Source organism: Arvicanthis niloticus, chromosome 1 (genome assembly GCF_011762505.2).
Source record: "Arvicanthis niloticus isolate mArvNil1 chromosome 1, mArvNil1.pat.X, whole genome shotgun sequence".
NCBI lineage: Eukaryota > Metazoa > Chordata > Mammalia > Rodentia > Muridae > Arvicanthis > Arvicanthis niloticus.
Genome location: NC_047658.1, coordinates 62,733,171 through 62,755,986, shown reverse-complemented (window position 1 = coordinate 62,755,986; position 22,816 = coordinate 62,733,171). Strand labels below are relative to the sequence as shown.

At 39.9% G+C, this 22,816-nt stretch overlaps 1 protein-coding gene across 1 annotated transcript in view; it reads right to left on the bottom strand.

Annotated features, from left to right (window-relative positions):
* Positions 1–1,122: 1,122 nt before the first annotated feature.
* Positions 1,123–22,816, bottom strand: part of Prcp (prolylcarboxypeptidase) — a 44,689-nt gene continuing 22,995 nt past the window's right edge. The window contains exons 2-9 of the mRNA XM_034489281.2: positions 21,670–21,810; positions 18,058–18,159; positions 13,458–13,639; positions 12,604–12,761; positions 11,362–11,531; positions 7,463–7,627; positions 6,360–6,547; positions 1,123–2,122 (exon numbers count right to left, since the gene is read on the bottom strand). Of these exons, the coding sequence (XP_034345172.1) occupies positions 1,915–2,122; positions 6,360–6,547; positions 7,463–7,627; positions 11,362–11,531; positions 12,604–12,761; positions 13,458–13,639; positions 18,058–18,159; positions 21,670–21,810 (1,314 nt within the window). The 3' untranslated portion in view covers positions 1,123–1,914. The remainder of the gene's footprint in view (positions 2,123–6,359; positions 6,548–7,462; positions 7,628–11,361; positions 11,532–12,603; positions 12,762–13,457; positions 13,640–18,057; positions 18,160–21,669; positions 21,811–22,816) is intronic.

Genomic DNA, 22,816 nt, shown 5'->3' with positions numbered 1-22,816 from the left:
AGACGAGGAAAGAGATCTCCAAATTCTACCTCCTAGGCAAGCCTGATTTCTTGTTTGGCTTCAGCTAAGACACACACCCAGAACTACTGACTAAGAAACAGGCTGTGACTGGCCCCCAGAGCTTGAGCAAAGTGTTTTATTCCCATTTCATTTTATTTCATTTTATTCCATTTCCTGGAATGGCCAGTTGCATCTCTCTCTCTCTCTCTCTCTCTCTCTCTCTCTCTCTCTCTCTCTCTCTCTCTCTTTTCAACTCAATAATTTCTATAAATTCATCTCAAGATCATCCGGTGATTCTCATTTCATGTTCATATCAATTCTATCATTTGTCTAAAAATCACAAATATTGCTGGGTTGGCTGGTTACACCACCTTTATAACCTCGATGAAGACATTCACAAGCACTCAATGTGAATTCCTTTGGGAAAGATCTCTCCATCTTCTCCTAAGAGGCTCAACAAAGTAACATTATATAGATGATACAGGCTGCATTTAGAAAAACATATGCACATACACATATATATATGCAATGACAATTAATTTTAAAAAGAGGCCATGTATTTAAAGAAAGCAAGGAGGGGTATCTGGGACCATTTAAAGGGAGGAAAGAAAAAAAATAGAAATGTTGTAATTATATTATAATGTCGAAAACAAGAAAGCAGTAATGAAATAAAACCTTGTCAGGGATCTTGGGATAGTTTCTAGTTTCTAAAAAGCAAGACATGCTCCCAAACCACGGTAAGAACATGACTAAGAAATTAATGAACTGAGAGGAAAAGGTCTTTCTGTAGTGAAGAAACTGTTAGTTTGTGTCCCTCAGAAGTTTGGATTCAATCTTATTTCCTATGCTAGAAAAGTCCTTTTGAAGAAAGGTCAGTGTAAGAACTGCTTAAAAGTTTTAAGCCCTTGGAAATGGGAAGGCTCCGTCATTTATTAATGTCAAATGTGCTGCCTGCATGAATGACTCTGCTTGTCTTCTGGAAGCCACACAGGAAAGTCCCCACGCACCTGCTGCTTGCACCTGACGCTCAAGGCTTTAATGATACTGGTAACAATGACTGGAACATAAAATTTCTTTACAAAATAAGCACAAGTACATTCTACTTTTTCAATAGAGGATCTGTGAATTTCTAAAGATTTTTTTTATTAACAGAATTTGTTCACTTTTAAAGTAAAAAACAGCACTTTTCCTAAATTGGCAGAATTTAGCCAGATCACCACAAAACTGACCTTGGAAACAAAGAGAAATGGAGCAGGAGAAGGCCAGATTCCTTCCTGGCAGTACCGCGATGGCAAATATCCCAGAACTGAGGAGAGCTGCCAAGTGGGAAAGAGATAAAGAAAGGACTTTCCAAAAGCAGCCAGCCCAGGCACACTGACCTCCCAACAGCTGGAGGGAGACTGGAGCAGCACACAGGTAGGTCTCTGACTTGGTCTTCACTGCAGCCCAGTTCAGTCAGTCACTCACTGAGCTCACAGGAAGCAGCCCAGTTTCCTGGACTGGCATCCCACATTCTACCAGCTGCAGCTGCAGCATTTTGAATCCAGCTTCTGCTTTCCCTTTTGTGGCAGGAATGGGGACTCACAATGGGCCAGAGAGACTTCAGCCTCAGAACCAAGGAGACCTCCCCACTGCTGAGAGAAGGGCTCTCCCTCTGCTGAAAGGCAGTGAGGAACCTTGCCAGTTCTGATGGCCTTCGAGCTGCCATGATGACACAAAGCCATGAGGCTGGGAGCTGTCACCTGAGTGGGATGGCTGTGCCCACCCATCACTTTCTTGAGTCTCAATCTTGGCCCAACAAATATAATGACAAATGAGAGAAAGTAGTTACATATAAAAAAATAAAAAAAGTGAATGGGTATGTGGTTGGAGGGAACATAAAAGAAAACAAAAAAATATTTTTTTAAAAGTTGCTCAGTTGGCATTGCTATAGAAATCTGCAATCCATTTCTTCATGTGTTTAACTTCCAATAATCGAGATAACAGCACAGAGGAAGGGTCAAAGGCAGTGTGGGCTCGAAGATCTAAATGATGGGCCCCCTCAGGGATGTTGATAGCCACCAGGGTGTCTGAGATGTCTTTGGTTACTCCACCTCCTGACCACGGGTCTAAGTCACCATTGCTGCAAGGGAGGGAAATGAGAAAAATTAATGTACTTTTATAGTTTCCACCTTGTGGATCTCACGAGCATTACTTATTTAAACATTGTCACTTTCAAGGTCTCATGTATTCGTACATCTTCATTTCCCCTGAGTATACCCAGGAATAGAATTTCTGACACATGTGATATCATTTAATTTTTTCATGAACTGCCAAACGGTTTTCCAAAGTTGCTTTACTAGTTTAAAGTATTAAACTCCCATTGGCAACATGGGATTCAGATCTATTGCCATTGTGGATTGGGTGGTGTGATTAGAGAAGTGCCTTACCACTGGGCTGTCAGTTTTCACTGTGGTCTTGATTTCCACACACACGCACCCCCAACTGGTACCCCCATCTTTTCATAAGTTATTAGGCCACTTGGATATAGTATTTGAATTTTTTTTTCTATTAAGATTATCACTTTGTTTTTTCTTGTTTGGAGGCAGAGTCTCATTCTAGCCCAAGCCGGCCTGGAACTCACTGTGTAGCCATGCTCACCCCAAACCTGGAGCAGTCCTCCAGCTGGGATCTATAGGTGAAAGACACATGTCTGGCTTCTGACCTATTTTTTGCTGGGTCATGTATCTTTTTGTTTTCAAGCTTAATAATTCATTCTCATTAGGCATGGCAGTGCACAGCTATAATTTCATCAAGGGGAAACTGATGCAAGAGGACAACAAATTCAAGACCACACATAAATTTTTTTTTCTAATATTTTATTTTAAAAATTTAAATTAGCATACAGAGTATTATTTTCAATATAATTTTGTTTTGTTGATTCTCAGCCCCCTCTTCCTCCTCAGTTCTCAACACGCCCTTGTACCCTTCCATCCTTCACAACATCCGTCTCCATCTCTTGTCTCATGTGTCTTACTGTCTACCTCCCTGTTTCCTCAGCACCTCTTCTCCCCTCCCTTGTTGACTAGGTTCATGAGGGTTGGCCATAGTAAACCAAACCAAATCAACCACAACAACAACAACAAAAACCCCAACTGACTATTATAGATCCTTATTGTGGCCAATTCAAGTGTCTGCCTAATCATAACCACTCTCACTGGTTACCACTTATATATGGGACAGCTGCTGGCCTACTGGCTCACACACCCAGAAGGGTCTATGCCACAGTGACTACCTCTCTGTCAATTTGTGGCCAAGAACTCATGCATATTTGCTTTAAAGCCATAGTTAAAACTCCCCATGTAACATTCATTTAGACAATATAATGGTCCTAATAAAGCTATCAGCTTCCCTCCCTCTCTCTCCCCGCTCTCTGTCCCTCTCTGTCTCTCTCTCTCCTCTCCCCTCTCTCTTTCCTTTCCTGTACTCTCTGACCTCCATTGTGCAAAATTCAGAGGTACTATGTATCTCCCAAGTACTAAAAGTTATTAAAAATAATCTTAAACTTACACAAGTTGTGGTTGTCATTGAAAAATACATGTGTACATAAAACTACTATGGGTGTTTTTCTCTTTGGCTTTTTAGTGGCTGCTAGGAATCGTGGTTAGGTAAGATGGTGGAGAGATTCAAAGAGCGTCTTCAAAACACTACCTTAAAAGTGTCATTGCTGGGCCTGGTTGCACACACCTGCAATCCCACTACAGGAGAGGTGAAGGAAAGAGGGTCTTCCTTAGCTACATAATGAGTTCAATGTTAGCCTAGACTACATGAAACCTTGTCTCAAAAAAACAAAATGAGTGTTATCTTTCCCAATATAAGAACACAAAATGTCTTTCTAATAAAGGAAAATATTTAGATAAGAGTTGAGTGATGCATTGATCTATTCTTCACTAGGGCCTATGGTATGTCTACGATAGGTTCTTAGCCGATAATGATGCTGGTATGATTTTCACCTTGTGAAGCTGATCTTAAATCCAATGAGAAACGTGGCTGGTAACTCCCATGATATTTGTGCCACTGTTGTACCACTGGGCATATCTTGTAAGACCAGTATTGTAGCTCATAAAGTTGCGTAGCTGGATATGATTGGTGATTGGTGATTGGTGATGACTAGTTTCTTCCTCCAGTATCTTGCTCAACACCTACCAGCACTATGAAAGCTAGCTAGTAGAGATGAAGCTTCCAGGTCCATACAGCTTGATTTTGCCATGTTCTATGATTCAAGTATGTGTTATCTTCCTATCATGTTCTGAAGGGTATCCCAGAGCAATGGCAACACCCTATAATGTTTAAGGGCTCAAGAAAACCTCACCAACAGCTCCAAAGTAAATAACTCATTCTTGGCATTGGTCTTAGAAGGGATGATCCTTTTGTACACTATGTAAGAGTTGTCTTTGTATTATTCAAATGCTGACTTCCATACTGGCAAAGAGTTGAGTACAGGCTGGACTTTGGTGTTGTTATTTTTATGAAGCATCACTTGTCTCAGTGTTTTGTAAACATTTTTTTCTCCATTACTTTCTGATTTGTCAATAAATAGCTGATCAGCCTAGAACGAGGCAGAGGAGACAGGAAGGCTGGAATTCTGATCCCAGGCAAGGGTCGCAGAGAGAAGGAGGTAGAAGGAGGACTACTAGGAAAAAAGTGGCCATGAGACAGAGGGTGGAGGAGAAGTTGTGATGAGCAGGTAATGGAGGGAGGTCACCTTGAGAGAGCAGCTATGAAGACACACATGGACAAAACGAGCCAGCGTGAGACTCAAACTGCAAGCAACATAGAACTAGAACTAAGAACAAGGAAAATGCTAGGTAAACATTTACTGGGAAGCTGTCTGTAGTTAGGATCTTTAGGAGGTCTCCTTCGGTCAATTCTGGGTTTTATTAATTTTGAAAAAATCCATTTTTTCTTCTCCTGTTGAAACAAAGACAAAAACCTCTCTCCCAACATAACACATTCTTTTCCCTCCATTTTGAAGTTAGGACATCCTTAATATAAACAGGCTGATTTAGCTCAGCAGTGTTTTTCCATACTCCAATGTCTCTTAGAAGCTGTTGGTTTTTGTTCATTAGCATTCAAAAAATTTTAAGTTAATAAAGCATGATGTAACCTATCTCCAGGAGTCTTTGTTACCTCTTTTTGTTTTTTAAATATATATATTATTATATGTGTATTATATATCATATGTATGATATATAATTATATATAACATACATATATAATATAGATACTATATAAAAATATAATATATAATAAAATAATGTATAATATATAATATCACATATGTTATACATATATCATACAATAAATTAATGTGCTATAATTAACACTAATATATTATTATATTAATAATATATTAATTTTATATTTTATGTAATATAATGTATTCTATACTATAATATACTATTCTGTTTATTAACATATAATATTGTATATTATAATAATGTAATAATATTTATATTATATGCAGGTAGTAAGGATATAAAACATGAATTTGCTGACCTAGTTCACTGCTATGCAGACCTAAAGGTCTCACGTGTGGATGAAGGTTTTTGTTTGTTCTTAATTTTGTATTTGTTTGTATTTATTTCATGCCAAATAGAAGTCTTAATTTCTCTCTACATGATAAATGTTTACAAAAATCACACAGAAGATGGATTGTCAACTCAGACAGGAAACCCTCCATTAATTGCAAAACAAAAAGTCCCTGCAGCCACATAATGAGCAAACTTGCATCTGATTTAAAAGGTCTTCTGAAGCACCTGCTGGCTTAGCAACAATGTTTGGAGCTGCTGGGAGACCTAGCATGCACCTGGACTTGAATTTCTCAGTTCAGACATGTGAAGGCTATGCCAGCCATTGGAAAATCCAAAAATAAAATAAAATACTGTTTTACTAAGAGACTGCACATACCTGGGTAAAATCCCCAACATCCAGCCTCATTTAATCACTGGCAATAATTAATTTGCCTGAGAAATGACGTTAGTTCTTCATGGGGTCCCTTCTAAATCTCTACATAAATAAATAACCAAGAATCATCATTGGTCAAATAACCTATGGGTTTCAGAAAATACAAATCCTTCCAAGAAAATCACCATGCTATGAAAAGAATCACCAAAGTAGGACTGTAGCAGCTGCTATTTATTATGTATTAAGGTCAGCTCCTCATCCAGTGTTTACTGAGCACCTACCTTGTGTCTGGCACTCAATAGCAACGTGGAATAGCATCACTAATGTATTCAATGTTACTTTAGTACCCACCACTTTCCCAGTTCTGTTTTCTTACCCATTCTGCAAGTGTCTCCTTCAACCAGCAAACTTACCTGAAAATGATATTTGAGTGTGAATTGATGTTTTTGCCACCATACATGGTAGTCATCCAATGAGGCCGTGGTTTCACTCCCCACTGGCTAAAACAGTCATTGGAATACGTCTCCAAGTCCCACAGAAAGGGTTCAAACATGTCATCAATACCATTAGTACAAAAGGGCATGACCATTTCTGTGCAGGCCTGAGAAGCAAAGCAGGAAAGGAAACAAAGGAAAAATGAAGCAAAAGGAAGAAAATTAAAATTACGAAAGGTCATTCAGCCAGGCTCAAGGTCATTCAGCTAGGGTCAAGGTCGTTCAGCCAGGGTCAAGGTCGTTCAGCTAGGCCCAGCACTTGCAATGGAGCTTCAATCTCCTACCTGACCCAGCCTCCAACTTCCCTGCCACCCAACCCCTTGTTTCTCCTAGAAAGACACAGCTGAGAAATCACAGTATTTGTTCTGTGTGTTCTCTCTTCTTCCTTCCTTTCTTTCTTTTGCAGAGACTTCTTTCACATCTTTGACCATATTTAACCCTCAAGAAAACTCTGAGAGTCCTACTGTGCAGGTGATGGAATGGAGACTCAGAGTCAAGTCAAGTCTCCTCTTCCTTCATGTGTCTATACAATGCTTCCTTTCCAAGACTTGTCGAGGACTATTAAAGTGTTACTCTATCTCCCTCAACAGGCTATATTTTATGATAATAGTCATATAAATTATTTATTTTTATATCTTTGAAACATAAGATATTTTGACCAATGAAAACCATTCATCATGTATTTGCTGATGATTAAATATAAGAAGAAAGGAAAAAAAGAAGGACGGAAGGAAGGAAGGAAGGAAGGAAGGAAGGAAGGAAGGAAGGAAGGAAGGAAGGGAGGGAGAGAGGGAGGGAGGAAGAAAGAGAGAGAAAGAGAGAGAGAGAGAGAGAGAGAGAGAAAGAAAGAAAGAAAGAAAGAAAGAAAGAAAGAAAGAAAGAAAGAAAGAGGGAGGGGTCACATGGCAACTTCACATTGGCCAGACTTGGAGGCAGGTTAGGTAGAAAATGCCAGCAACATATTACAGTACAACAGTATCAGGAAAGAGCGCACTGAACTGAGGGGAAGCATGCATGCTCACCTGATAGCTCCAGCCCAGAGAGCCTAGACTGCTTGTAGTTGTTTGTGAAATATTCAGGCATTCTGCTTGCCCTGAATAATTATAATATACATTCAGAGCTCGGAAAATATTCTGCAGCAGCACTGCGTCAGATACATTAGGATTTTTCAAATATTGGCACACCTCCTAAGGGACAAACATGGGAAGAGTCAGATATGAACAGAAAATCGGTTTAGTAACAGAGAGGAAAGGTCATCTCAGTTTCTATCATAAAATGCTGATAAACATCTTAATGCATTTAAAAAGTTCTATCTCTGAAGAATAATATTCTTTCTTAAAGGAAAAACGTTTAACTTTTTCTGTAGGGTAGGGAAATAAGTTAGTCATTTGCATGGCATGCAAAGTGCTCTCTACTTGAATTCCGATTCCTCCCCCACCCCAACGCTTCGCTCCAGTGGCCAAGTAAACCGTTCTTTACCTGGCCAACCTCCTTCCCTCTTTCCTCATATCCCCTCTCCCACTCATTAAATCCACAAATGGCTCACCAGTTCACCCCTTATAACACCTCAAATATCCCCTCTTCTCTGAGGGGATATTTGACCCCTGTGTGTGTTTCCCAGCTTGGGAGAACTAAACCACTGCCTTCTCGGCCCTTCACCACACTGTGTACCTATTTTTGTCTCAGCCCCTGCACTACTGTTCTGCAGGATCTAATTTCAGAACATCTCCCTCAGTGCTGAGCAAGGCCTCTAATGACTAAATCTTCGCTGAGAGAAGGTCTATATTTTTATAAGAATGCAAAATTTATGAAATTTTTGTTTCTGTATGTATTTGTGCATGCACGTGGGTCAGTGTGTGTATGGGTAGGCCAGAGAGCATCCTTGGTGTCATTCCTTAGGTGTTATCCATTTCATTGGCTGGGACTCACCAAGTAAGATAGACTGATTGGCCACCGAGAGACTCAGGGGTCACCTGTCTCCATTTCCCCGAATTAGGATTGCAAAGATCCCACCACACACTGCTGTAGTGACTTTTTTTTAAAGGCAGGATCTCATCACATAACATTCAATATTTCATCTTTTTTTCCCTAATTTTTGTTTTTGCATTTTTCATTCTCCTTCCTTTTCTGTTGTTTTTACCTTTGTGCTTTTCCTTCTATTTATTTTTCATTGCAATTATTGCTTTACTGTGTTTTTACAGTTTGCTATTCCTTTCTTATATTCATCTAATTTATTTCAGTATTGGGTAATACTATTTCTTTTCCTTAGGGTCTTTACTTTTTTGCCCCTGTGTTTCCTTCTTTCCATACTCTCAATTTTCAGTATATTCTGAATTTTACTTATATTTTTAAAAAAATATTCTAATTTTTATAATTTTATTTCCCTTCTTGTACTTAGTTAATTTTGGTTTTTAACTTTCTTGTTATTGGGAAACTTTCTACTGCTCTTCCCCCTTGTTTTTCTTATCTTGGTTCTTTTCTTTTCCCACTGTAACATTTTTCTTCATTCCTTCATCTTCCACTCTTCTATTTAACTTTACTTTCCCTACATTTCTTCCTTTCTCTTTTTCTCTGTTATTTCACTCATTATTTCTGCACTTAACCCTAAAGGATTTTCAACATCACAGCTCATTCTACAATTGTCTTGTCATTTTCAGTTTTATTGTCATTGGTGACAGAGTGTATTTCTACACCTTAAGTGGTCTGACGTAACAGTATGCATTCTTAGCCACCGATCCACCTCAATAGCTCCCTCCCCCTCTTATCTTTAGATAAGTTCTCTAAGCTAAACAGTACCAAAGAAACCTCAGAGTTCAATTATACCATATATTAGGTGGACTTTTTAATTTAACTGTTTCTTCGTGGAACATAAAGCAAATAACTCCAGTAGAAAATGGATGCTTCACAATGTGTGCCATTCTGTCGGTATAATGGTGGTGTTGGTAGGTATGCCCAACAGTGGGGCTGGACACAGGGAGGGCGGCCAAAACAGAGTGCTGAAGTTTCGCTACACATACTTAAAAACACAGAGAGTAATGCTGAACTTAAGGGTTTAGACATAGATTCTCTAGTCATTGAACACATCCAGGTAAACAAGGCACCTATGATGCGCCTACGAACCTACAGAGTTCCTACGAACCTACGGCCAGATTAACCCACACATGAGCTCCCCCTGCTACATTGAGATGATCTTCACTGAGAAGGAACAATTGTTCCAAAGCCAGAAGAGGAGGTTGCACAGAAGAAAAAGATATCCCAGAAGAAACTGAAGAAATAAAAACTCATGGCACAGGAATAAATTCAGCATAAAATAAATGCAGATAAAGAAAAAAAAAAACGAAGAAAGAAAGAAAATGGATGCTTCAAATTTTTAATTATTAACTACAAAGTTTTAATAAAGAGACTGCTAAATTAAAAGTACTTGTAAACCAGACCTAGTGACACAGCCTCGTAATCCCAGCTACTTGGGAGGCCTGCCTGGATAACAGGATGAGTTCAAGGCCAGATCCTGTCTCAAGACAAGGAGGAAAGAGGATCAGAGACTTAACTCCACAAGTGAGGCCAGTCACACCAGAGGCTAGCTGGTACTCTTGAAACCCTACTCTCACATGGCTAATTCTAGCTTCATTTCCAATACCCTCTCGAGAAACCCCTTCAGTTATATCCCCAAACCTTAACCATGAACTCTGCCACACTTGGTTTTTAAAACTAAGAGAGACATTCATAAAAAGAAACATTTAAGAGTGAACATATGTAATAAATCCTTTTACCATGAAAACAACTTTAGCATAGGTGGGAAGTAGTGGTGCATGCCTGTAGTCCCAGCACTCAGGAGGCAGAGGCAGGTGAATGTCTGTGAGTTCGAGGTATGTCTAATCTAGAGAGGTATGTCTAGTCTAGAGAGCTATTTCCATGACAGTCAGGCTACACTGAGAAACTTTGACTGAAAAGCATAAAAAATAAATAAATAAATAAATAAATAAATAAAACAAAAACAAAAAAAAAACAAAAACCTTTAGCATTATGAAAGATTGAAAATGAGCGTGATATGTTTTCACTCTGGAAAAAGAACATAAATATCATAATGTATGATTCTCAAGTGTCTTCCAATCTAACATTTGGCATGGCGCTCAGTGGAATGCTATGCATTTTCGTTTGTGTATAGAGGAAGACAGGGAGCCTTGTTTAGGAGCACAGAGTGTATGTAAGCAGTAGATCTGAGCCACTCTCTCACCACAGCACATCAAAAGGTAGACATGCATGCTTCTGTTGAGCATGGAGATCACCCATGATAAGTGTAGCACTTAGACTGCCTTTCACGGCTAACTATACCTCAGCACTATGATGAAAGCTGCCATTTATTAAGCTTAGTTAATGCTTTACATTCATTACCTGGATCTAGGCATGATGCATATATCATAAAATGGCAAATATTACATATGCAAAGTACATCCAGAATTTGGCATATAGCAGTGATTCTATCAGCACCAACTATTGGACTTATTCCTTATTCCCACAACACTGTAGTTGATGAGATTTATTTTCATTTCTCAAATGAGAAAACTGAGACATAGCTAATATACCAAAGGTCACATGATCAGAAAGCTGTAGAACCCAGGATTCCATCTCATAATCATTATTTTCATGAAGTCCCTGTGTAATTGAGATTATATTTTTGATGTTGAAAGAGAATGCATATCAAAAAGAGAAAAATATATTATAAAGAAGAAGGAAGAGGAAGAAGAGAAAAATATAAAGAAGAAGGAAGAGGAAGAAGAGAAAAATATATTATAAAGAAGAAGGAAGAGGAAGAAGAAGAGGAGGAAGAGAAGGAGGAGGAGGAGAAGAAAGAAGGAGGAGGAAGAAGAGGAGGAGAAGGAAGAGGAAGAAAAGGAGAAGGAGAAGAAGAAATTTTTGTTACCTTGATGGGCCAAGCAGGCAAAGGCTGTAAAAAGTTGCATGCATAAGGGTAGTTCACCATGGCCAGGTTCACCCAGGTCTCAGCTATCCATCCTTTTAAAGTTGGGATTTTCTCGGAAGTCAAGGGGCTACACAGGTGAAGAGTGTTTGTGAGCCACTGGAGACCACTGCCTGCAGATAAAAGGACACTGCTAATCTATAGGTCAACCAATCATTTATTCATCATTTGGTATTACAGAAAACATCCAACATTCAATAAAATATTTTAGGGCAACTATAAAAGCCCATAGAACTTAGCAAAATTAATGTTATTTCCCAGTTTAAAATACTTTTGAAATAAATGAGAATACTAAAAAAGAATGCATAAGCTACAACTAAATAAAACAAATGTATACACTTATACTGTGGTTCAACAGGGAGTCACCATGTAGGTGTGAAGAGGTTCTATAGTCAGAAGCAGTATGAGATTTTTTGTCTTTTTGTCTTTTTTTGTTGATGGTGGTTTTGTCTTTTCTTGATCTGGATATCATCAGTACTAAGCACTTACTCTGTAAAAATTTATTCATTCATACATTTTGATTGATATGATTCCCTATACATATAAAATATGTCTGTGTATCGTGTGTGTGTGTGTGTGTGTGTGTGTGTGTGTGTGTGTGTGTGTGTGTTTAATATGGGCAGTGTTAGGCTACGGAGATCACTCAGTAGGTAAAGTACCTGCTATGCAAATATAAAGATCTGAGTTTGTATTCCTATTAACCTATATAAAAACTCAGAAGTGGTGGTGTGCACCTATAACTCCACTTCAGGTCAGAAGGGAGAATAAATAAGCAGATCCCTGAAGGTTACTGGCAAACTAGCCTATTGTATTGATGAGCTGCAGGTCCACTGAGAGACTATGTCTCAAAAAGAAAAAAAGGGGGGATGGTAGAAGAAAGAAACCCTGTTGACCTGTGACCAACACACACACACACACACACACACACACACACACACATGCCCACTGCATATATACAACAATGATCACATACCATACTAACAAGCACATATATAACACATACAAACAACAATACAAACTCATATAATACATTGTACATACACACATATATACAAACAACAAATACACACAATTATTTAAAACATTATAATAAGTGCCCGTGTTGATTTTTAGTAAGTTAAAGGTTAAAAAACAAACAAACAAAAATGAACACACTGCAAATTCTGTCTCTTAATGAAAGCTTACTTGTACTTGAGAGTTGGTTAATGACTTTCCAGGATTTGTGGATACTTTCTGAACAATGTGGACCACTTTTCCTGAAATCTTTAGTTACAATCTTCATAAACTCACCACAGGGAGCCATACCATCAAGTTGCCAGATAGGGGCAGAAGCTGCAAGAGCTCTAAATGATCAGGGAAATGGGAGGAGAAAAAGAGAAATACAACTCATCAATTCATGCTTTTTTGTTTGTTTTGCTTTTTTAAATGTGTGTGTGGGTGTACTCATGTATGTTTTGTGTGTGCATGCGTGCGTGCGTGTGAGTTTGTGTGTGTGAGTGTGTGTGTGTGTGTGTGTGTGTGTGTGTAAATCCCTGTGGAGGCTAGAGAAGGGGTCAGATCCCCTGGATCTGGAGTTATAGGTAGTTGTGAGCCACCTGACACAAGTGCTAGGCACCAAACTCATGCCCTCTGAAATAGCAGTAAGTGCTCTTAAAACTGAAACATCTCTCAGTCACTAAATTCAGCTTCAGTATGGAAACTGAAATGAATCAAAGATGATTAGAAACATAACATTGTTGGGTTTTTTTGTTGTTGATATTGTTTTTGTTGTTATGTTGGAGACATGGTCTCTCTACATAACCCTGGCTGTCTTGAAACTCACTATGCAGACCAAGCTCACATCAAACACACAAAAATCCACCTGTCTCTGCCTTCCAAGTACTGAGGTTAGAGGTGTGTGCCACCAGACCTAGCTCATAATACTGTTGTTAATGAGAGAGAAGTGTCCATATAACATAGCATGGAGCAGGTGTTACCCAAAACAAATCCCTAATTTTCTCTTGACTGTTAAGAACTGTGTCAAGAATCAATGTACTTACCCGACTACTACGTGAGGATATTTCATCCTGAACCAGGCTGCAAGCATGCCGCCATAAGAGCCCCCAATGGCGATGACAGGTTGATCTTTAGCTCCTGGGATTGTTTTTTTCAAGTGTCTGATTAACTCTGCAAAATCAGCCAGAGCCTGTTCTGATGTCAGGAAATTCAAGTGTTGGGAATCCTATATTTGTGTATATTTAGTTAAGAATAAAGACAAAGAAAACAGGTATAAATGTACACATAGTAGTAGCTGAGGCACAGCATAGGTTCAGAATAGAGTTTTCATTACTTGAAATAAATTTCCAGACAACTGAGCTAAAAGCTCACATCATCCACCTCAAAGCAACCTATGAAAAAGTAACTTTAACTCTGTGAAAGAATATGATATATTTTCCAACCAGATCTAATTTTATTGCTTTTAGAGCTTATTTTCAAATGCAATACAGGAAGCAAGATCTAGCACATATTTAAACATTTAAGATACTTCCCTTAAAGGACAAAGAGAGATCTTGCTATGCCCTACTTGAACATTTAGCCAGTCTGATTCTTCTGCCAGAGCTGTGGGGTTTGTTGAGAAATTTATAAAACTATAAGCATGATGCATAGTTATGGGGACACACAGAGTCTGTAAAGGTAGGCTTCTTAAGCCCTTAGTTCATGTCTTATGGGTAGAGGGCAGTGATCTTATGAGGTTTGAAAGATTTTTGTTTCTGAGGAAAAAGAAACTGCAGCAAGATTTGTCACTATGGTGTGCTGGCAAGTTGGGGGCACATCTCGAGGACGGAACATAGACCTGGGATAGGGAGGCTCCCAAGAATCAATAGGGGTGACCTTAGTAGCTGTGACTTGCTACATTGGGGATATGCAACTTAAAGAGGCCACCTCCTGTAGACAAGCAGAAACCCCAGTAGAGCAACAGGGACACCAATCCATCCACAAAACTTTAAACCCAAAATTTATCCTGTCTACAAGAAATGCAAGGATGTGGGGTGGAGAAATGACCAACCAATAGCCAGCCCAACTAGAAATCCATCCCATGGGCCAGCACCAATCCCTGACACTATTAATGAAACTCTGATAGAGCATGGCACCACCCAGCAGCTGACTCACATGAATGCAGAGACCCATAGCCAAACACTGGATGGAGCTTGGGTACTACTCTTATGGAAGAGGGAGAATGACTGAGGGCCCTGAAGGGAATAGGAACTAACCTCGACCCTTGACTGAGCCACCAAGCAAAGCGCATACATGGGCTAGACCTAGGCCTCCCTGGGCATAGGTAGCAGATGTACAGCTCGGTCTTCATGTGGGTCCCATACAATGGAAGCCGGGGCTATCCCTAAAGCTATCGCCTTGTCTGTGGGATACTTTCTTCTATCTGGGCTGTCTTGTCAGGCTTGTCTTGTGGGAGAGGCTGCACTTAGTCTTTCAGAGACTTGATGTGCCAGGGTGGAGGGATGGGGGTGGGGGGCTCCACCCTCTCTGAGGAGAAGGAGAGGGAGAGGAACTGCTAGAGGGGAGATGGGGGAGTAGCGATCCGGATGTAAAGTGAATAGAAAAGAAAAAGCATTGCTGCCAAGTCTCTGACACTAAAAACAACTCTCCTTGCCTGGTGGTTACCAGTTCTACAAGGACAGAGCCTGTTTTTCTTCAGTACTTTAACACAAACACAAAAAGAAAAAAAATAGGCAGCATTTGGGGGTAGGGGGAGGTGGTTGAAACAGTTGCAAATCACAAGGTCTGTTAGCAGGGGGTGCGTTACTATAACTGAGGAAAGCTTGGGCCCTATCTGAGCTCCAGAGCTAAGGGAGCCACAGGGAGCTAGAAAGTGAAGAATACCAGGAATACTGATAGATGTGTGCCCCTCCCCTCCTCCATCCCCTTTACCCCAGAGTTTCTCCTTTAACAGGGCAGTTGGCCATGGGGAAGGGAACTCATCCCTTGGTTTCCTTGAAGGAGCTTAAAAACTAACTTTCCACCACCCTGGCAACGCACCTTGGCCCTATCCTGGAAAAGTCAACATTTCAAACACTGTAACACAGCTTGCAAGCTTGTTTCTCCAACAGGATAACAATGTTCTCTGCCCAAGCCTGGGATGTATCTTGTTTGTGTTCCCTTTCCAAATGCCATTTCACAAGATGCTATTTGCTGAAGGCGTTGTTGAGGTTGTAGAAGTAATAGAAACAACCCCCAAGTAACATTCAACAATAAACATGATGGATTACGAAACTAAGCTTAATATGCAACTGAGAATAATGTCATTTCAAGTCTTGACACATTTAAGCTGCCCAAGACTTAGTCAAAGATGATTTAAATCCCACAATGAGAAAAAGATCTCCAGTCAAAAGAAACTCAACGCTTCCCCCCCCCACCTTACCGAAAGATTATATATTTGCTACAGCAACAAACTCAATAATTAAAACAAACTCAGTGGCCAATAACAGGCAGCAAAAATTGGAATATATTAGAGAGGAAACAATACATTCATGAAAGAAAATGATGCCCAAGTAGAAGGAAACCACTCAGCCATTTCCATGATGATTTAGCTCTTGTGTGGATCCAGTTCGCTCTGTAGAACTCAGGAGGCTGACAAGTAGTGTTTACACGTGTCTATAAACGTTTCTTACCCCTTTCTCTTATAAATATAACCTAGTTCACTCCTTGGTACCCGAGCTACCCTTAGTGACTTGGTTCTAAAAAACAAACTGTGGCAGACGTGATGACCACCTAGGTCAAGTCATTAGCATCACTTCAGCTTCAGCCTTGGTTTGCAGTATTGAGAGAAGTTAACTACTACATCATCCTGCTCCTCACGCAGGCGCTTTGGACAGTGTACACTATGAGGATCTTCAGGCTCCTGACAGTGTCCACAGCACTTTATAATTCCTCTGATGGCCTGCTGGGAGTGGACTCAAGCCTTCAGACACTGTAGCCTAGCGTGACCTCTGAAGGAGAATCACCCAACTAATTCTTCCTAATTCCTTCCTCACAGGAATTATGAAGTAATAAATGCTTTCCGCCATTCTAGTGTGTTTGCTCATGCATGTAAATCCAGCACTGGAATGGGAGATAGAGCAAGAGGATTATGAGTTCAAGACCAGCCTGCACTACACAGCTAGACCCTATCTCTAAACAACCAAGCACATACAGTAAGTTTACCACTGTTTTAAATCAAAGTGGCCTTATGAACAAGGCGTTAGGTGACAGACGCAGCTATATACCTTTGTCAGACTTCACCTTCATTCTGGGTCTTGCTACCTTGTCACCTTCAGTCAGTTGGCATATTACTGTGCCACAAAGTCCTACCGTTCCTCTTCTCCTATCTGTGTCACCCACTCCGTCAACCTTTACCTTCATCCATGTATACTGACTGCTCATCTCCTCTCTCACTGTCATATTTTTCTTTCATTGTAGATGGCACTATGTTAGATGCAATTGTTTCCAATTTTCAAATAATATGTATAACATCTCATGCTATTGACAAATTGTGTGCACACAGGAAGAGAAAGAAGCAGGTATGTGTGGGTTGGTGGGCTGTGAGAAGCAGCTGGGTGCTTGGTCGAGCATGAGTTTCGAACCCCGGAACCTTTATCGAACGACAGGAGTTCAGCTCTGCTCCCAGGCTCTGGTTCTTTTCATTTAGCTTCAGTCTTCCAACAAGCCCTCCCACAGAGAGGTTGCTGACCATCAGTCACAAGGAACAGTCCCTCAGGCTCTCCCACATGCAGATGAGGTATCTCCAAGCTCTCAGACCAAGCCAATAGGCATTATCTGCTGCCAGACCCTAACCCACCCTGGAACTGTATACAAGGGCTCTATTTAGGGGAAGTAAAGCGCTCAAGAATCATCCTGGTTTCTGTCACAAGAGCTGTAACACTTGAGGAGAGCTCTGCTCTCCCGGAACCTGCCTGGGACACCAAGCTGCATTCTGTGCAGCAATGGAGTAAGACTGACATGGCTGAAGCCAGGCTGGACAACTGAACTTTAACTAGCAGGGGATGTACATGTAAATTAAGGGTTGAGCCCTTGCCTTGAACGTGTTAGGCCCTGCTCAGTTCCCCAGAACTACAAACAAAACAAACGGAGAACCACTGAGAGGGAGCTGGAGACAAGCTCAGCATTGTTGATCTTGCAAAGGACCTGGGTTTGGTTCCCAGCATGCACTGCGGCTCACAGCGGTGCATAACTGTAGTTCCAGGGGATGACGTGTTCCCTTCTGGACTTCTCACCAGGCTCCCACATGGTACACAGCCATATGCAGGCAAAACTTATATACATAGAATAATTCTGAATTTTCTTCTTAAAAGTGACTGCATGGCTTTAAAGATCTTGGGGTAGGACTGAGAACGAAGCTGAGAGGGAATGCTTGCTCTGCACACAGAGAGCCTGGGTTTGGTCCTTGGCACGAAAAGGAGAAAGGAAAGAATAATTCTCATTTTGTACAAATTATATATATAAAGGAAAGATAAACTGCAAATTATTAAGTTTTCGGGCACTTCAAATGAAAGGGATCTCACACGGTCTTATAAAATGTTCTAAACTTAAATAACTACCAAAAAGGGCACCCAAAATCTTTAACCTTAAAAGAGAAATGTGTACCTTGAAGGAGTCCTGACCAAAGGGAAGGGACTCCCCGTAGTATCGATGCTCAGCAAACACCAGCATAGCTTTCAGCTCCTCAGCCACTTCCCACATGAACCCCTAGAAAGAGTTCACAAATTCACAAGTCAAATTGGGCCATGAAACATTACATTGAACTTTTGCAAACCATATGAAATAGATGTTAGACCAGACCAGAAAAAATTCTCTAAAAACTGTGCCATGCATGTGTGTTCCACAGGGGGATGGGTGGGTGGGTGGGGGAATCCACAATAGCTGTATCACACTGTACTACAGAGGAACAGAACAAGATCAGTGTGTTTGTCTAATAGTCACCTCATCTCTTATCATCACCCTCTGACCCTGAGTCAATATTATATGTCAGTCTTCAGACTGCACTGTGGTTAATATTCTAGGAAGGAGGGAAAGATATCTAAGCTCCTCCTCAAAGACATACACGACAACATAAAAACATTAAAAGATAAATAAGCACAGTAAACCCCCTTGGGATTTTAATCTTACATATTAGAAATCAACAGTAGCTAACAGCAGCTGTTATCAATTACTGCTTGCAATGTGTCAGATACTGTTCTAACCGCACATGTAATCATTCACTTAATTAGCACAATAAACAACAATCAGGCACTGTGGCTTTACAGGCAAGGACACTGAGACACAAGGTTCAGTGCTCACACAGGTGGCACAGCCAAGACTGAAATACAGGCTGTAATGCAGAGCAGTCACCAAGGCCACTGGACTTTCTTAGTTCACACTGCTGGCTCCTTTCTAGTCATTCGCTGCCTCTTTCCCTTTGACTGGACAGTGCCCTCTGAATCCTTCCTAAGAAAGCATCCAAGGCAGACAGCACTAATTGGTCAGTCAGTTTAGCCTGGATCAAAAGCCTCATGAATGCTGTAGGTGTTTAATATGTTACTATTTCCTAATGAGGCATAGAAACTTCAAAATGGCTTTGGTTATTCTGACCAATCTATAAGGAATTAGAGGAGCTACCTGTGGGGATCATGGACATGTTACCCTGATACCTGTGTTCCTAAGACCCCACCTTCTTTTTCAGGGACATGCTCACTCTTGCCACATATCCCAGGTCCAGCCACACCCAGCTCACACAACCCTCCCCTGCATGCCCCAGCCCAGCAGCGCTGGCCATCTCCCCTCAACACCAGAGAGCTGCAAAGAACTCCTGCACCTGCTGCAGCCGGAATTCACATGTGTGTCTTACACCACCAGACTGCAAGGTCTGAAGAGAAGGAGCAGAGCTCTATGGGATTGGTTCAGGCTCTGACAGGAAGTGGCTTAACTGAACAGATAAATGATGCATTTTGTTATTATTTGCCTGAGTTCATTTCAAGGGTAATTTTATCATTCAAAAGAGATCTATGTCATGGATTAACAAGCTGTACCAGCAGGTTCTTTAATCTTATTATTTAGTCCTCGCACCTATGGGAGTTAGGCATTCTTACTATCCACCCTGAACAAAAGGCTGGAGTTAAAAGCTTGCTCAACCAAAATAGCAAAATGGCAGTCAGAACGGAAGCCTCATCCATCTGCTCATGGTCTTCACTGCTTCTCAAAGACTTAATGTCCAGAAGTGAACATCAAGCTGAAATGCTTCAGTTTATAGGAAGATGCCAAGGGCTGGGGAGATCTGGGAGCTGCCCTTCTAGGATCTGACTTTCTGGGATCTGCTTTGATCACTTAGTTAAAAGTGTTCCTCTTTTCTGTCTCTCTCAGGACATGGATACCCAGCAAGTGTTCAGTGGGGGCTGCAGAGCCAAAGGGGCATTGGGGTCTCAAGACTGAACATCTCTCTGCCTGAAATAAAATAGGAGGAACTGGCCAGGGAAGGTTGCCTGTGGGTTTGGCAGAGAAGAGTAGCTACAGAAAAAAGTATGCTGTGTAGTATACAGCTTTAATACCAATACTCAGGAAGCAGAGGCAGATGCAGGCAGATCTCTGGGTTCAAGGTCAGCCTAGTCTATATAGCAACTTCCAGGACAGCCAGGGTTACACAAAGAGGCACTGTCTCAAACGAATGAAAAATGAATCAAAAAGGAAAGAGACGAAGCAGAACTGTTTTATACAAAATAGCCCCATGAATCTCGACACTTACCTAATAATGACTTTTCTCAGGAGCTATTTCAAGTATATTTATTTATTATGATTTTTAAAACAAATTTATTTTAGTATTATCATCATCATCATCATATATTATTTACATTTTTGGATTTTCCAGATAGGGTTTTCCTGTGTAGCCCTGGATGTCCTGGAACTCAGTCTGTAGACCAGACTGGTCTTAAACCACTTTGCTTCCTGAGGGCTGAGATTAAAGGCATACATCACCACTGCCTGACGTTTACATTATTTATTTGTTTGTTTTTCTTTTGATTGTCTGGCTTTGCGGGCTGTGTGTCACTATAGAAGCAGGACCGCCACCTCCTGAGTGCTACATGGAGGGGTGCACCCCCATGCCCAGGAGATTTGGGTGTTGGCCATCTGAAGACAATAATCACAAATGAGTAAGACAGTAACTGTATACTTAGAGTCATGTCTTTCCTGTTAACTCAGTTCAGTTGAGCAACCATTTCTCAAGATCCCCTGAGTGTGGTGCCCTGTCAGGCACTGGCACTGAGAAGGCCCTACTCCCTACTGGGCAGGAGTACACAGCCTAGCTTCTTGGGAGAAATTTGACATTTTCTAGTCACAGTACTGTCTGTGTTCCTTCCAAACTGTCTTGTTAATAGATGCATTGTTAAAAGGTGATAGAAACTTAAGTTAGTGAAGCAAGCTAGTAAATTATACTATTTTAATTCTAACCACTTAAAAATGGGTAGAACAGGAAACTAGGTGAAAATGTCGCTACTGTATCTCCCCTCTTCCACTTGGACAGTCAAACTTTTATATTTTTCTTTGTTTGCATTGGTTTCATTTCAGTCTTACTCATTAAAAATTTGCTAAACATTTATTGATCATCAACTATACACACAATATAAATCTTCATTTTAAACATACAGTATTAATACAAAAAATTCCTAGCCTTACATTTATCTTCCACAGGCTATAATCAATAATACAAAATATTGCCCACTAGTGTTATAACTAAGTTTTCCCCAAACAAGTGATTTTTTTTTTTTTTTTTTTTTTTTTTTTTTTTTTTGGCTACTTGTCTGTCTGTGTTGAGACAGGATTTCACATAGCTCCGTCTGACCTTGATGGCAGCACAGGCTGGCTATGAATTCCTAGCACTGACACTGTTCATTCACTCGTGAACTAATACCGTCTTTCTATTACTATTGAGTTTATTTTATTTTTCATTATATTTATGTACTCATTTGGGGAGGGCACATGCCACATCGCACTTGAGGACATCAAAGAAGAACATTTAGGGGTTGATTTTCTCCTTCCATCAAGTGGGCTCAGGGATGAAGTCAGGTCATGAGCCTTTGCCAGCTGAGTCATCTTGTTCACTCTCTTTTTACTTTTGAAGAACATTATAATTAAAACAGTAATTCTTGGTCATCTATACTGCCAAACATTTCTCCTGCTTATCACTATAAAATATACTACTTCAGCAGACTACTGATGTGTACATACCGTATTATTGCAAAACCAGACAATGTCCCCTTCGTTACCAGTGTAGAAAAGTATTGATCCACCATCTTTATACCAGTATTTGTCAGCAACTAGGTACCGCTGTTTAAAAGTTCTTCTGTCAGAAAACCCAAAGTGATCAACCTATGATAAAAACAAAACAGGCAACACATATTTCAAGGAAAAGTAATTGAAATTAACATTAAGTAAGTTATACTAACACTTTTCCATTGAAATGAAACTATACTATAAAAATAATCAAAAGAAAATTTAAAGTTTATTTGGTTTCATTAATACTAATGTCATTTTGAAATTATTTTGCTTATCTACTAAGATGAAGCAGTATATCTTATGGTGGTCAAGATTTTCAGTGTAAAAAAAGATATAATTATAAAATCAAGTCGTTACTAAAAACATGTCAAATTAAAGTTTTAAAATTTGATTTAATTTTATCTGATTAATTTTATAAAAAAATAAAAACTATATACTTATTGTGTTACAATATGATATGATAAAATATGTACATATTTCAGAGTGGATAAGTTGGGCATCAGCATCACCTCTCATACTTACCATTAGTGTGGTGAGAACATGTGGTACTTGTCAAATAGTCAACACATCCCATTAGTTCTCAAAATGCCTTACTATCTGAATTTTCATTATTCAAATTTTTTATAAAAATCAAGAATTAATCAGACAACTGAAAAGATCTATGAACTACATGATTTCAATACCAGCAGACATTCCAAATGTCAGAATTTTGATGTCTAACCACTTCTAAGAAAAAGAACCAATAAAGAAACTAAGGTTTGTTACCAAAGTGACTGGATGACATTTGGGCAAAGGGAGCAAAGGCATGTTTAAAAACAGCAGAGCTGCATCAGCCAATGAAGGAAGGAGTCAGCAACAAAGGAACTGTTATTGGCTCGCATTTTAATAAGCTTAGCATAAAAAAAACTGACCATAGAAATAATTAGTTTAATTGGCTGAAATATTCAATTCATGTGGGCCATTAATATATAAGGAAAATGGTCAAACAAGGGAAAAGTTCAATTGCCACCATTTAAAGTGTCAACACAACTTAGTAAAGGCTCAACACAATTGAGCCACCATCAATTAATTCCTTATTTTGAAACTAGGAATTAATGGT